Genomic DNA, 17,028 nt, shown 5'->3' with positions numbered 1-17,028 from the left:
CTGCAGGTGCCTTGGTTTTGGATATCCCAGCCTCCAGAATGGCGAGAAATAAGTTTCTGTTCTTCGTAAATTAGCAAGACTGAGGTATTCTGTTACAGAAGCACAAGTGAACTAGGACACTGCCTCTCTCCTAGGTTCTGGTGGTTGCTGGAAATCCATGGCTTGTAGATGCATCACCCTGAATCTGTCCTTACCCTCATATGGCCTTCTCCCTGTCTACATCTGTCTCTGTGACCCAATTTTCCCCTTTATATAAGGACATCAATCATATTGGATTAAAGCCCACCCTAATGACCTCATTTCAGTTTTATTCCCTTTGTAAAGGCTCTATCTCTGGCCGGGTGTGGTGGATTGTGCCTGCAATCTGCAATCTCAGCACTTTGGGAGGCTGAGGCGGGCAGATCACTTGAGGTCAGGAGTTCGAGACCTGCCTGAGCAACATGGTGAAACCCTGCCTGTACTAAAAATGCAAAAATTAGCCAGCATGGTGGTGTGTGCCTGTAGTCCCAGCTACTCGGGAGGCTGAGGCAGGAGAATTGCTTGAACCCGGGAGGCACAGGTTGCAGTGAGCCAAGATCGCGCCACTGCACTCCAGCCTGGGCGACAGAGTGAGACTCTGTCTCAGAAAAAAAAAAAAAAGATCCTATTTCTAAATAAGGGTCACATTCTAAAGTAATGGGGGTTAGGACTCCCACATACATTTAGTTATTAGCACTTGCATTTGAAAACATTTTTAAAAAAGAATCTCCCAGTGGTGTCCTTGAGCAAGCTCAAGTTTGTGTGGTGTTAAGAAGCACAAGAGCTTGAAATAAAAGACTTAGAGTTCCTGAAATGTCAGTGTCATGGTTTGGCCAGAGTCATTATACATACTTTCCTTGAAGTTTATTTTTATAGTTTCTCCTTCATTTAATTAAAACATCCAACAAAGAAGAAACAAACCTATTCTTTTTTTTTTTTAGTGCTTGATTTAAGAACAGTGAATAAAAGCTATGCTGTTTAATAAGCTCCTGTATTCATGTAGGTTCTCATTATGTTTACAATTTGGACACACGTACTTTGTTTTATCAGCATCTAATTCATACAGAGCTACGTTTATTATTTGATGCTTCACTTTGCTTTCATTAACTTCCTTGCTAAGTGATCGGTAGCATGGAAGTCATGCTATTCTGAGTTTGGATTCTGAGACGAAGGCACACTGCATTGTTGAATGCTTTGCTCTTTCTTTTTAAAATTCATATTTCTGCATCATTTTTAGAAACTGCGACACTTAATGCCAGTATCTTATGAACAGGAAAAATCTAGACTGGAAAAGGAAGAGAGAATAGTGAAGTGTGAGAGTTTGGGTAGAAGAGACTAGGCCTGTAATGGAAGCTATTTAAAATAATATTGCAGGACTACCCAATGCCTGGGATCTATGTTCTAGCTAGATTTTTAAAATTTAATTTTCAGAACAACTCTGAATTGGAAAGTGTATTGCTCTGGATAGGCTAGCTTATGTTTTAACAAACAACACTGGAAGCTTATTTCTTGTTCACATAATGCCTGTTGTTGGTCCAGGTGACTGTGCAAGGCACCCGTTCTCTTTGAGAACAGGCTCGGCATTCCTGTCTGCCTCTGTGTTAAGGCACGGCTTAGCAACACACGCATCTGCAATCACCGCAATAGAGAAAGAGCGGGCTGAGGATCAAGTGTCTGTTATTGAAGCCTCCCCCACCCTGGGAATTAATACCCATCCTCTTACATTTCCTTGGACAAAAAAGATCATGTGGCTATGCTGGATTTTAAGGGAGTTGGGGAAATGCTATCTTGCTGTGGGCTTGGAAATAGAGGGGAACTAGATACTGGTGGACAATAATGTGCCTGAGACTATAACGCATACTTCCCCTTTACACACATGGACACCAGGTCTCAGAGAAGACGAGTAACCTGCCTAGGGATACAGAGTTAGAAAATAATGGAGCTGATAATCAAATCTAAGTCTGACTTCAAAGGCTATGCTTCCAACCACTCGTGTGCTGCCTTCCATAAGAACATATATAACTACATTGCAGATGGTGCAATTCAAATGATAAAACTAATTGCTCCCAGTTGTCCTTATGGGATGCTGTTGATAAGGATTTAGGGAAATGGGGGAAGAACCAATGGGGGAAGTGAGGCTTCCATTGAGACTAGTCTCTGGGGAAATTTTCTGGAACCTTGGTCCTCTGGCCTTTCTCTCTTACACCTTAGAAGAACCTCTGAGAAGCATCTGTATATTCTCAGTAAAAGGGAGGAACTGGGCAAGTAAAGGGTTTTGCATGTGTCTGTTTTACTAGAGATGAGGTGGAAGGTATAGTCTTGTGATTACTAAAAGGATAATAATGGCAAGTTAGGTTTGTATGACAGTTTACAGCTACAAGGCATGTTCCTATATAATCTTCAGATAAGAACAAACTTAAGTGTCATAATTGACCAAGGTGCTGTATTAATGAGGTATGATTGTCAAAACAGCCAGTGGGATCTGAGACTGCATCAGTGAAAGAGTATCAACTAGCATCAAGTAGACCTTGGAGTTATATCTGAACTAACTCTTGGCTTCATCACCAAGGCAAATGTCTTTATCTCTTTTGGATTCTTTATCTGTAAATCAGGAGCATAATAATAACTTCATAGAATGTTTGTAAAGGATAAGCTAGACAAGGTTAGTAAAGCACTCAGCACAGCATTGGACACCTAGGTCCATGCTCAGTAAATGTTAGTTGCTCTTATTATGATGATTATGGTTGATATTGTGGCCATTTTTCAAACAAGGCATGTGATTATTTGGCTGTGTGTGCAATAATAGATCATAGCAAGAATATTATGATCACTTCTGTGAGCACGGGAACTTGTAGAATACATTTCGAGGCTGGCAACCGGAATGGAGAAGTGACCTGAAACCATCTTACATTTTCTGAAGAACCTAACAATATTTAATCTGGAAATTAGACACTTTAGTAGAAGTTTGGGAGCATGGGGCACCCCTATCTTTGCATCTCTGAAGTGTTGTTCTGTAGAATAGGCTTTAGTTTCATTCCTTCTGGAATTAAGAAGCAGTACATCCATAGGTAGAAGTTGCAGGGAGAAGGATATCAATTCATTTTGGGACAAAAATTATCAGCCATGGAACAGGACTGTCTTGGGAGGTAGTGAATTACCGTATTAAGTGATATAGGCAGGGTCATGGGGATTCAGGTATCAGATGAGTGATTACATCAGAGAAATTTTACATGATACTCTGCACCGAGTTTTGTGATTCTAATCCTGGGTGCATCTGGAGAGCATTAAAAAAATTCCCAATGTCTTGGGCCCTAGTTTAGACCAATTAGATAAGAATCTCTAGGGGTGAAGGGCAATTCTTAGTATCAGGAGACAGCATCATTCTGCATGTGAAGTGCTAGTGAAGCATTGACTGGGTTTGAGTTCTAAAGTTTGAGGAGTTCATTCAAACCGAAGCCTCTGATCATTTTGTATACTGATTTGGAAAAGGGGTTGAGGCCCATGGTGGGATTGAAATGCCTGCCTGCAGAACATCTTATGGGGGAAGGGGAAGGATTCTAGATGCTCAGAATTCAACTATGGGAATGAGTCTATTTTCACCCAAAAGGAGCTTGCTATTATTCATGTTTACTGGCTGCTGAGTGATTCATACGCTGCTTTTTGGGGGAGATGTATTCAAATGAAATGTGTTGCTACTATGTAAAATAGTTTATTTCTTCTAGGATACACCAGCCCACTGATGCAACCCGGCAGAACAATGCAAATTCTGGTGTGTGTGTGAGCACGTGTGTGTGTGTGTGTGTGTGTGTGTGTGTGTGTGTGTATTGGGGCAAGGAGAAGATGGGAGCACACATAGAAATGCATATTTCTCAAGCATAGAGCAAGCCGGCACGCTTCCCTCTTCTGACCTTTACACCACAAGCATAAGAATGACCCATTGTCCACCAGCCCTGGAGCTTGGTTGTTCCTAATCTCTGGACGCTTGATGGCTGAGCTGGCCTTCAGCTTGGCCAGTTGGCATCTGTCTGGGTAGCCCCATGTGTCCCATATTTGTTCCCCGGTGGGTTCTTCCTGCCCGATCCCTCATCCTGTGGCATGGCATTTTCTCCATGACAGTCTGCCCCTGGACTGCCCTGGCTGCTGCTTTGCTAAAAGCTTGCAAGGAGAGAGAGTAACAGCCGCTGGCGAATCCAGTTTGTGCAAGCAGCATCAGCAATGGATGAGACCTCCCCAAGGCTGGAAGAAGACTGGAAAAAAGTACTTCAGCGAGAAGCAGGCTGGCAGGTAAGTGATGTCCTCAACTTCACACAGGACCCAAATCTCTCTCAACTCTTTTGGCTCCAAGTCTAGGTAATATGCGTACATCAATTTGTGGAACTGTGGTATCTGCAAGCAGGTCCTTTTGAAAAAAGTCATCAGTAGTGTCCATGTCTTTGCAAACCATGCAAATAAGACCCCAAATACATTTACTCTAGATTGTCAAGCAAGCTAATAGGGTTTTACAAATCTATAGGTGTTGCTAAATTTATACTTTCTTAATAAAGTTTCTTGAATTAACAAGTTGCAGGTGTATATCAAGGGAAACATGCAGATTTGGTTTGTGTGAGTACAAGTTCATTGCGATATAAAAATTTAATACAACACCTGTCATCAGACTTACTTTATGGTGTTATAGTAGCTTGGAATAGGGGCTTAGTTTTAACCTATTTTTAATGAGGTGACCATTCTTTTAATGCGGCTTGCGTGCCTTCCTTATTTATGCTGAACTCATAATAGGTAGAAGCTCTGTGGTATGCAGAGAGTTCAAGCTAAAGGATTCATTTTGGTGTAGAGGCAGTTTTCATTAAAATATGCAAAGCAGTAATGTTTGTACGTTACAATACCTATTTCAAATTAGCAAAATTATATGCTCCTGTCTCGTAAGCTGCCAGCTGAAATCCCTTCCTAAATCCTGTTGAATGGCTTTGATTACTCTTCTTCACATTACACATTACACACCTTTAATGCATATTTTTACGCATCCACTCCATTGCCATTTAATTAGACAGCAATATTGAAGACTGATGCCAGAGCTTTTTTTCTGTTTCTTTTTTAATAATGCTGCTGGCGTATGGAGAAAAGAACACTTCTGTGTATGAAGCATTTCTTAGGGATGATGTTGGATAAGGTGAAACTCTGATTTTCCATTTTGTCTATAGCAGAAACTTTCATATAAAAATGGTAATTGAGAATGAGTTGATTTTTAATGTCAATTTAAAAAATTCTTTCTTTTATAAAAAGAGGGAGCCTTTTCTGAAGATTTCTTCTTCAACAGAAATTTTAGTGAAATGTAATACTAGTATTGACTGGTATGTTTTGTTGTATGCAATGTGATGTTAAGTAAGGAGCTTCAGAAAAAACACCCTCTAGCCTGCCATGAAATTGGAATCCTTTCACTTTGAGTGGGAGCATTATTCAGGAAGTAGAAAAGGATACAAAATAAATCTCTGCATGCTACTTTCAGGATGACATGTGGTGGGTCTCCAGGGGTCCAAACGGATATTCAAATATTTTATGGTATGTTAATGTGACTTTTGGATTTTTGTCTTTCGTTTGCATGTTTTCCTTTGGAAAGTTGTCATCTTATATAGTCTTTATTTCAAAGGAGAGTGAAGGGAGGAAGAATGTGAGGAGATGACTCAGACATCTCTGTGGATAAAATATTTAAACTAGAAACATGAAGTCCAAATGTTTATGTAAAAATGCATGTGTCATATCACTGTCAGCATCCCGTGACCCTTTAGCTTATTAATTTACCAAAAGGCTTCTAATGAAAATATTGCCTGTGCTGTTTGCTTCCAAAGATGTAATCCTGTACAGCTGATCCACCCCTGTCATTTCCATTGTGATAGCTGGAGCTCCCCCTTCTAGCTAGTGGAGGTAGTGGTTAGAAAAAAGGCGTCCTAGGCCGGGCACGGTGGCTCACGCCTGTAATCCCAGCACTTTGGGAGGCCGAGGCGGGCAGATCACGAGGTCAGGAGATCGAGACCATCTTGGCTAACACGGTGAAACCCCGTCTTTACCAAAAATACAAGAAAATTAGCCGGGTGTGGCGGCAGGCGCCTGTAGTCCCAGCTACTCGGGAGGCTGAGACCTGAGAATGGCGTGAACCCGGGAGGCGGAGCTTGCAGTGAGCCGAGATCGCGCCACTGCACTCCAGCCTGGGTGATAGAGCAAGACTCCGTCTCAAAAAAAAAAAAAAGAAAAAAAAGAAAAAAAAAAGAAAAGAAAAAGGGCATCCTAGTCTCTGATTTGGTTTCACTGACTCTTGGTACTGCAAGGCATTGTGTGGAAAGTATGTCATAGTGTGTCAGCTACAGCATCATCTGCTTCTGCACCTCTTGAACATCCCCAGGAGGTCTGCCTGCTGCCCCCACTCATTTGTATTGCTAGGCTGCGTCCTCATAAGCCTGGAGTCACCTACTTCAGTTGACACCAAAGCTGTCCCTAAGGGAGGAAACTAAATCTGATGGCCCCAGATGCAAGGCCTTTGTGGTGAGGGTGATTTCTTTTAGCCATCCATGGTAGTAACGTAGCTGGGGAAGTAAAGATTATTTAAGAATGGATTGCGATGGCTGCTGAAGCTTTAGTTTAGCTGAGTACTATATTTCTTACTGGAACTGATTCAGTACTTTTCTACTTACCTACTATTTTCCCACCATAGCGCTAAGAGTTGTATATGTGTGAGAGAGTGAACAAACACACATACACACATATTTCAATCCTTGTAAGAAGTCTAGAAGGTAGATATGATTATCCCCATTTTACAGATGTAAAAAGCAAGGCTCAGAGAGGTTACATAACCTGCCCAAAGCCATTCAGGGTCTCAGTTCATGCCTGTTTGACGCCAATGCCTATCCTATTCCCACTTTTGTTGCTATGCCATCTGAATTAAATTTTATCTCATTATTTATCTCATGGAATAATAACTTACAAGCAGCTGTGATGTGGGCAGGCAGGAAGAAAGGGAAAAAGCATGATGATCTTCTAATGAAACAATCAATCTCTGAATCATTAAGACTTTAATAAAATGTTTTTTAATAGTTTTTTTTTAACCCTTACTCTATGCCAGACACTAAACTAAACTTATAATTCTTACAAGTACTCTGGCAGACAGATATTATTTATTTATTTTGTACCAATAGGGAAACGGAGGCAAAGTGGTGTTAAGGAACATGCCAACAGTCACATGGTCACAATGGGGATATGGACCCATTTGGCTTGACCTTGAAACCTGTACCTGCCTTATGACAAGGCTGCTTCTCAGAGTGTATTTTCTTTGTTTCCTCCTCTTCTTCTTCTTCCTTTTTTCCTTCTTCTTTCTTCCTTCTTCCTTCTTGTTCTTTCTTTTTTTTTAGACAGCATCTCCCTCTGTCCTCTGTCTCCCAGGCTGGAGTGCAGTGACACAATCATGGCTTACTGCAGCCTCTACCTCCTGGGCTCAAGTGATCCTTCCACTTCAGCCTCCTGAATAGTTGGGACTACAGGTGTACACCTCACATCTGACTGATTTTTAAAATCTTTTATTTGTTGTAGATTGGGATCTCTCTATGTTGCCTGGACTAATCTTGAACTCCTGGGCTCAAGTGATCCTCTTGCCTCGGCCTCCCAAAATGCTGGGATTACAGGTGTGAACCACCACACCTGGCCTCAGAGTACATTTTCACATTATATTTTATCATTCATACTTTAACTCTTTCATCTCACAATAATGTGATGGGATTGCTCTTTGAAAACTTCCCCGAAAGGATTTTCTTTTTTTAATAAGTCAAGAGTTGGGCAAAATGCCTTGCTCACTCACTTCTACAGAATGTATTTTAATTGGATGCTGTTTGCCTTAAGTGAACCAGCTTTTACTTATGGAGTTGGAAATGAACTAGATGCAATTTCTAGAATCAACTGTAAATCTGAAAATCCATTTAAGCATGTAACCATACTGGAAAACCAACAGCAGCTGTAGCACAGTTAATACCCCTGTCCTCCATAGCCCACTTCAGCTCTGGGAGAGCACTTAGGGACAGAGATGGCAGTGGCTTATGCCACCAGGGAGCTGTATGACCATGGGCAAACTTAGCCTGATCACTGGCTTCTTCACTTGTAAACTGAGGTGATTATGCTTGCATGAGGACTTGGAGGGAAGATGGGATGGATCCTTCATGACACGTCATTGTTTTGGCCAGTTGTTAGATTGAAGATATTATGGAGGGGCCAAGGACTCATGTCTGGATAATGATTCATGTTGGGATAGTTTCCTTTAAAACAACCCATGTCACTGCACTGTGGCCATTTTGAACTGGTCTAGAAATATTGTCTATCTGTGCCTGTCTCCCCACAAGAAGATGAATTCCTCAAGGATAAAGGTATATCATGGAGCCTGGTGCGCAATAAGCCCTGGATGAATGTTTGCCAAAGCTAAGTGAAATTGGATATTTGATCTGGAAGGAAGCAGAGACAGGTTCCTAAGCCCTCGATTTTACATGAAGAGGGAGAATAAGAGATTGGCCCAAGTTCCAGCGCTGGCTAGTGAGGAGCAAGTGTTATCATCTTCCAGTTCAGCTTTCTACCATTTTTCCCCTGGACTGCTTCTCCATAAACTTCCTTCTGCAACTTTCTCCTCTGTAAAATTGGAACTGGAACATATTGTCTGTGTCTGTTTAGGTATCTTTACTATTATGATACCCCTTTTTAAGCAGGTATTATAGCATATGTGTCAAGAACGTGTTGATCTTGATCAGACTTCTGAGTTCTAACCTTGGTGTCCTTAATTCCTAACTGTGTAACATTGGTAAAGTTTTTAAATCTCACTTTGCTTCAGTTTTCTCAGCTGTAAAATGGGGATAATTATAGTAGCGACTTTATAAGATTGTCATGGAGATTAAATGAATGACATTCTTGAAAGTGTTTAGAAGAACACATCAGTAAGCACTGCTTGGTGACCCATCAAATGCACAATATGTGTCATTATCTATCTATTACCTACTTAATGAGATCAGCTATTCAATGTTTTTTGAATACCCCCCATGTGCAAAGCACATCCATACTTAAGAAGATGAGAAAGTGACTGAAGATGTTGCCCTGCAACACAAGGTCATGGTGGGAGAGCACGGCAGGTCATTATAATGATAGGACAACCACAAAATGCTCCATGTATCATGGGAGCACTGTAGGTAGGCCTCCAATCTGTCTTGGGAGTTGCATGGAGGAGGCAATACTGGAGCTAATTCTTAAATGAAGAAAAGGAGTTAAGCCAGACAAAGAACTGGGAAGACAATTCAAGGCAAAAGAGAGCCTATGTCAGACACAGGAAAGAGAGCAGTGTTGAAGTGTGTGTTGAGGAGCATGCAGTTGGATGTGACACCAGCCATTCAGGGTGAGGCAGGAATGGTGGGAGATAAGTCTAAAGAGGCAGGAGGAGAAAAACCTTGCAGAGCCAAGCCAGCTTATATAAGTGGGTATCACTGCCTCCATCTGAAAAGAGATGATCGGAAGAGAAACTGAGGTCTCTGGGCTGATGATGGGGTGGATAATAACTAACCAAATCGTGGAGAAGAGTTATAAAAAATATGAGTAATACATCAGGAGGATAAACAAAGCCCTGTGAAGACTCAGAGAAGGTAATAATTTCAGGAATAGTTACCAATGACAATAATTTCAGGAACAGTTAACAATGATAGTTAACAAACACAGAGCTTACTCTGTGCCAAGAGCTGTTGGAAGCATTTTTCTGATATAAAATAATTGACTCCTTACCACCTCTGAATGAGGGGGATATTAGTTGTATTCCTATTTGGTAGATGAGGCTGGTTAAGAGAGGGTAAGGTCACTTAATTATTACATGAGACTGAGACCCAAGCAGCCTGGATCCAGAGCTTATAGGATTATGTCCCTCTACCTGGAGCAAGGGGAATAGGGACAATTTCACAGAGTAGATGGCATCTGAGCCAGGTTTTTCATGAGGAGATAATTTTGCAAGCAGGGAAAGCCTGAGTTAGGATGCAGGCTCTCACTGATAGTGGGTATTCTGTACTCAGAACAGATAGAGCAGTTTCTCTTATGCCAGGTCTCCCAAGATTATTAGACCAGCTGAATTTCTCAAGGTTTTATAGGGCCACTCCACAGCTCTCAATAGAGGCAGTACATGGTAAGGTGTACTGGGTGCTCACCAGGCACCCAACACAGGTGTACCTGAAATGGTCAATCTAGAAACGAGAAGGCCTGGCTGAAGGCCTATCAGTGTGACCTCAATCAAACCCCTTATTTCTCTGAGCTGTTTCTGCCTCTATAAGATGAAAAGGAAGATACTTACTTTTCAGGTACAAGTTCAGTGAAATAATGTTTGTTTTAAATAACTTTTATTACTGTAAAGCATTCCACAAGTGTAAGGTTTTATTGTCATTAATAGAAAATAAAGCAGAATTATGGTCTTGAAATGTACCAAATATGGATAGATTTGTGTACTCTCTTCCTTCTCTTTCAATTCCATTATTATTTCGCATTTCAGTTTTCATGTAGGAAAAAAAAATAAGTAGGTTTGATGTTGTTTCCTGTTCTCAGGGAAGGATTTGTTTCTTTATGTTTAAAGTGCTTTAGATTGGACATTGATGAAATAGTGGTTCATATTTTGAGATTACTTCATGTTTAAAGAAATATGCATCAAGATACTGTCATCTATCAAGTGAGTAAATGGTGATGATGGGTAAAAACCAGCACCTGAGGATGTAGACTGACCTTTTCTAATTTTATGTCAAGAGGATGATGGACCTAGTGAGAGATAGTTGGATCCTAGACGCCATAGAAGAGCTGAAATAAGTTATGTTTTTCTTCTATTGTTACATCTCTAGCACAAAAGTATCTCCCAAGAAGACCCCTTTTCTTATGGCTGGTTGTAATTTTTTGTCATTGCCTTTTAAATGTGGGACATGTTCATTCATCAATTCATTTTTTTCATTTGTTGAATCAAGGAAGACAAAATGTTTGATGTGTTTCTTAGATTCAAGTATCAGATTCATAAGGCTGGGAGAGACCTTGTATTGTTTGTTTTCATTCTACATGTTCCTCACTCTGAGCAGAAGCAAGTCCAAAAGGCTGAAGACAGATAACCTAATGTAGCTTCTCTCTATAACTCATTCCTAGGTCTAACAAATGACACTTAGGCCAGGGAAATTCTTCCTTGTAGTGGATTTAAACTCTGCCCATTGAGGCTTAGGCACAGTTCTGCTCCTTTCTCCTCCCCGGAGGTGGAGAAAAACAGCTCAGTCACTGTCTTCACGAATCAGCCTTCCTTTCTTGATGATCATTATGAAACCAGCCTGCAGCTTTTGCTTTCAAGGCTAAGCAACCTAAATCCGTAGGTATAATTCTTCATTTCTATCTTTCTGAGTTTTTCTGAACCTTCTCCAAATCTGCTTATTATCCCTAACTTCTATAGCCTAGAACTTTGCAGGAGGGTCTAGCCAGGACTAACCAGTACTGATTGATCACCTGCTCGGTCATTTAATCAGCTAATTTGCATTTAGTGAGCTCCACATACTGGACCTCTGAGCCAAGCCTTGAGGGTACAAAGATAGGTAAAAGGCAGCATAAAGGAACAGATAAGAGCCTGGTTAACAACCAGGCTGGTTACCCACTGATCAGCTGTATGACCATGAGCATGTTACTTAAACTTGCTGTGTCTCAGCTCCCTCATGGGCAAACCTGGATAATGATAGTAATCTATCTCATAGGGCTGTAGTGAGGACTAAATGAAGAAACACACACAATGCACTTGGAAGAGTGATTGACACTTAGCTGTGGCCACATGACTATTTGTTAGACAGGACAAAAATAAAATAAGATGCAGACACTGCCCTTGAGTTGTACTCATTCTACTTGGAAGGATAAACTAGTAAATGGCTAACAAACAACTATTTACAATTCAGTGCATTTAGTGCTGTAGTAGCAGAAGAAGCATGTGGGATGGAAGGTCAGAGGCCCAATTATGCCTCAGGGCATCAGGAATGGCTTCATGGTTCAACAGAGGTGAACTGTTCTATGTATTTCTTAGGTTCACATATCATTGACTTAGAGGCTGGGAGAGACCTTGGAATGACGTCTCACTGAGCATTTTCACCCTAAGGATCACTGAGTTGGGCCACAGGGGAAATAATCAGAGGTTTCTAGGTTGGCAAAGATTGTATAAAAGTGTTCTAAGTAGAAGGAGGCTTGTGAACAGACCTGGAAGAGTAAATGTGTGGTTATGTTTGAAGAATGCTGAGTGGTTAGTTGTGTTGTGCGGTGTGACAGGCACTGGGGAGAGGTCCTTCCATTTGGGTGGCATCAGATTGTCTGGGGACTTGGGAGACTTGCGGAGGTGTTCGCCTTATCCTTTGCCTAATCTATGCTCATGGGGCTTTATATCTACCGTAAAAAGCTATAGCTCAGTTAGGGAGACGGCCAAAGCATTTGATAGTTCTCTTCTAGTAGTTTTCTTACTGTCTGGAATCAGAGCTATGTATCAATCCCTGGAGGCCAGAATCTAAATCTTACTCATTTACTTATTTCTCTCAGGGCCTAGCACAGTTCCAGGCATAGAGCAGGCTCAAGTCATGTGTGCTCAAATCAAGTGGCCATATATAACCAGTGCCCTCATCTGCCTGTTCTAGAACAACTAGTTGTGCTCATGCATGAATGAACAAATGCAAATAAACCAATCCAGTGATTTTACAGTTTTCAAATTTGACTCAATTTTATATACCTCTTGGTACAAATTTGTGTAAAACCCAAATAGCCAATATAAGAAATCAATTCTCTCTGTGGTATCTTTGCCTTTTATGTTCAGCCTCCTGTACTCCTGTATCCCACATTCATGGCTGATTGTTCTGATGGGGGCCCAATGAACCTTGAGTGGGTTTTTCCCTCCTCCAACTCTTTCTCGAACATTGATTTTCATAGGTCACAACTTATGCTGATGATGGCTAAGGAATATTTGAGATGTGGAGGGAAGATTTTAAAAGGTCGAGGGCAACAGGCAGCTCTTGCATATCTAAAGAAACAAATATGTTTTACATCAAGTTTTCCTTTTGAAAAAAAAGTCAAAAGAAGTGTGAAATCCTGAAGTCATAGCAGCTGGTTGAATGCAGCGATTCTCTCACTTATGGTGCGAAAGCCGCAATTTTCTATCTAATTCACTACTCAATCATTCCATGGCCCCTGTCTCAAGCTCAATTTAAGCTAGTCCCCAGTACACAGAGCCACTGTACAGTGTATAAAAGAAATGACTGGCCAAAGGGACTGAGGGGAAAAGGAGCCATGTGGTGACCCACAGCTGACGTTATCAAGTCGTCCTAGGATCACGTGGCACCTCTCTCTAAAGCCTCTCATAAAGTCCATGTAAAATAGGTCATCCTTCCTTTAGCCTTTAAATTTTGATTATCACTGCCTGATAAAAGAATATGATCTGTTTAAATGCTCACCATTTATATTGGGGAAACAGACAATTTACTTGGGACTCAGGAGCAGTGACTGGATTGAAAGTTTGCTGCCTCAAGGGCTTTGAACTGAAATGGAAACAGGCTGGCTCTCTGCAGAACTCCATTACTGCCGATGACTGTCTTTTTCAGAGGAGTTCGGGTGAGCAATAAATATGACTACACTTTAGGGAGAGTGTCCTGGAAACTGTTGGATCTTTCCTTACACATATCAAGCGTATTTCAGTTTTCAAAAGCACTTTTCCATGTATACCCCTTTTTCAAATTAATAGAAGCCTTATCAAGGAAATGGTAGCAATGTTATTATTACCAATGGACAAATGAATAGACCCAGAGCTGACAGGTTAAAAGCCCTGCACAAAAAGGCCAGGATTAAAACCTAGGTCAGAAACACGATCCTGTGTGTGTTTGCTCAGATCAAACCACCTCTCTGTTCACTGGTCAAGGATAAGTATTCTTAAAGCTTGTAAAAAAAAAAAATGTGTTCTTAAATGAACACCTCATTAGTGTGAATCAATTGTCCCCTTCCTATAAAAGAGTGTGGCACTTTAAATGCTGAAACCTCTTTTAGCACTTAAAGCTGAAAACTTTTATGTAATGATTTTTAAGGAAGCACTTCTCCTACCAACCCCAACAATTGAAATTGTTTGGTGGAAAAGTAAGATCTTCATGTTTCCTATGCTGATCATGCTTTGGGCACGAGCTTCTTGCAGTGGTGGGAGTCCAGCAGGGCTGTTACATAGCCAGTAAGCCTGGGATATGCTGCAGAAATACATAATTTTGTGTACCACTTTAAAAGACTTTATTTTTTGCATTGCTGGATTCCTTTTATCACACGGGAAAAGGAAGCACACCATCTCCCTCAAGTCAGCTTCTTGCCAAGATGAGCCTTAAATAGCACAAATCACCTTAACCCCACCTTTTGCCTTACTATTCAGTGAATCAAAGATCTGAGTTAATGAGACCAAAATGCTTTTTGAGAAATTTTGGAAACTGAAATGGTCAAGTGGTTACATGATATAGCTTTATTTGTTTTGTAATAATACTAAAACTCTTAGATGCGTTTTTTTGGCCTTTGAAATGTATTCTTTTCATTAGTAATTGATTTTGGTGTCCACACATAACTTGAAGAACTATGAGGAAGCATTTTCTGTTGCACTTTTCTTGCATCATTAATGTACTCAATGTTCTCTTCATGTCTATGTTCTGCCTGCCTAGAAGCAACCTACTCTTCTCTCTCCCATCTTCTCAGCGCAAATATTCAATCAAACAAACAAACACCAAAAGAGATAAGAAAAAAATCTCAAAGCCCTCCTTCAAAACTCCTATCAACAAATCATGCTTACTTGAAATACTAATGTGTGGCAAGCATGAGCTCTGGAGTCAAATCAATGTGGCGTTGAAATCCTGCATTGTCACTGACTAGTTGGATAACCTTGAATATATTTCTACTATAAACCCTCAGTTTCATTGTCTTTAAAATGGGATTACAATAGTAACTTTCTCCTAAAGTGATTGAAGATGGAAGGAAATAATATAGTTAAATCCCTTGGCAAAGTGACTGGCATACAGAAAGCACTGAGTAAAAATTAGCAATTATTATTCTCGTTGTGAAAGTACTTTCTTTAAAACCAGGATCATGACAAGGGTGTCTACAGTTTCACTCATGACAGCCTACTAATACCTGGTTCAAAGTAAGATATAGAAAAGAGGAGATAAAAATGATATTACCAGGTAAAATTACTGTTTACATTGTAAAGCATAGATTCTTAGAAACGCTGAAAAATTATTAGAAATTATGAGTTGAGTTAGTTGATTCAATATAAAATAAATATATAAAAATTAATAACTAACTTTTTGATATAATAGTTATAATCATTTAGAAACTATGAAGATAAAAATTATTCAAAATAGTACCAACACATAAAATATCCAGAAATAAACTGATTGAGTAATTATATAGACTCTGTACTGGAAAAACAGCACAACTCCCAGAATAGATATAAGGTAGACTTGGATACAGGGAGATAGGTGTCGTCTTCCTAAAAAGGAAGAATGAATCCTCTCAGCACTTCAATTCTTCTCAAATGAATTTACATATTTAATGCAATTCTAATCGAAATCATGTTGCTTCTGTAGTTTTCTGGAAACTTGACCAAATATTCTAGAGTTCATCTTGAATAATAAATATAATGAGAGAGTTAAACAAATTAGGAAAAGAAGAGCAGTAAAGCAGGCTTTTCTCTAGTAGACATTGCAATGTGCTATAAAGTTAATGGTAATTAAAACAGGATATTCTGGAGTAAGAATCAACAGACAAATGGGGTTGAAAGAGCCAAGAAACAGACTATTAAATATAAGAGCTTAAAATGTGTTCAAAATTACATTACATATTAGTTGAGAAACTGACAAGTATGCAATCAGTGGTGTTGAGTTACCTGATTGACTGGGAGAAAATGCTACAAATTAAATTTCAGGAGGAAAAGAGTAAAATGCAAAAAATTCAAAACATATTTTAAAGAGGAGAAAGTATAGGGTAACATTTATCTGATCATGGGATGAGAAGGTCTCTAAGCATAAATGAAAAAACAGTGACAATTTTGACGATGTAAAAATGTAAAAATTCTCTGTGTTTCAGAGATAAATTCTAAGAATTGTATTAGATTAAAAAAAATGGAAAAAATGTTTTTGAGAAATCTAGCCAAAAGGCTTGATGTTTTTAATAAATGAAGAGCTTATACAAATAAGAAATAACCTCGCATTTCACTAGGAAAAAAATGAGCTTGGTCCATGAGCAATTAACAGAAGATATATGTTACCAATAAATATATGAAAAAAATGTAGTCACGTTTGTCAACAGGGAAATGCAAGTTAAAACAATAATGGGGACATGACTGATAAAGATTTTGAGAAATGATACTGTTGGTGATGATGGGATAAATTCCATTTAACTACTGCCTCTTCTTTGAGGAAGAGTGCTGATTTATTACTGCCTTTCTGGAAATCAATTAGGTAACATGTATCAATAGTTTAAAAATTTAAAATACTTGACTTAATATTAGTCTAGAAATAGATCTTAAGGAAATTATTAGAGACAAGACTAAACTTCATGTGAAAGGATGGCTATTTTTATGCTATTTATAATAATGAAATTTTGATTCATTCTAAATTTCCAATGATAGGTTAATGGTTAGATATACTATGAGAAAGCCGTTCAAATGGTGTTTTCAGTATTTTACTGAAATAAAGTGTTTTATTTACTCTATGTTTTCAGTATGGAGGAGAATGCTTTTGATATCCTATTAAGTGCAAGGAGTGGAAACTGTATTTTGAGTTAAATATGGTACCTGAAATCCTACAAAAAGACATTAGAAAAAGTTTAAAGCTCAAAGGACAAAGAGAATGAAAAAGGAGATGGCATCGGGGAAGAAATGCCAACTACATTTTGAAAGCTCAAAGAAAAATAAACAAATGGTAACTGACTTGGCACAGCATTAAAATAATA

At 39.5% G+C, this 17,028-nt stretch overlaps 1 protein-coding gene across 2 annotated transcripts in view; it reads left to right on the top strand.

Annotated features, from left to right (window-relative positions):
* The window catches only part of PPARGC1A (PPARG coactivator 1 alpha), a 681,913-nt gene that overhangs the window by 378,472 nt on the left and 286,413 nt on the right, over window positions 1–17,028 (top strand). Inside the window, exon 2 of one of the 2 annotated variants that reach the window (XM_054484915.2) lies at window positions 4,135–4,302. The exons of the other annotated variant lie outside the window; for it this stretch is intronic. Within the exon in view, the coding sequence (XP_054340890.1) occupies window positions 4,234–4,302 (69 nt within the window). The 5' untranslated portion in view covers window positions 4,135–4,233. The remainder of the gene's footprint in view (window positions 1–4,134; window positions 4,303–17,028) is intronic. 2 annotated transcript variants of the gene reach the window in all.

The sequence above is a fragment of the Pongo pygmaeus genome, chromosome 3 (assembly GCF_028885625.2).
Source record: "Pongo pygmaeus isolate AG05252 chromosome 3, NHGRI_mPonPyg2-v2.0_pri, whole genome shotgun sequence".
Taxonomy (NCBI): domain Eukaryota; kingdom Metazoa; phylum Chordata; class Mammalia; order Primates; family Hominidae; genus Pongo; species Pongo pygmaeus.
Note: the sequence above shows the minus strand (reverse complement) of the source record. Positions and strands in the feature narration are given on the sequence as shown.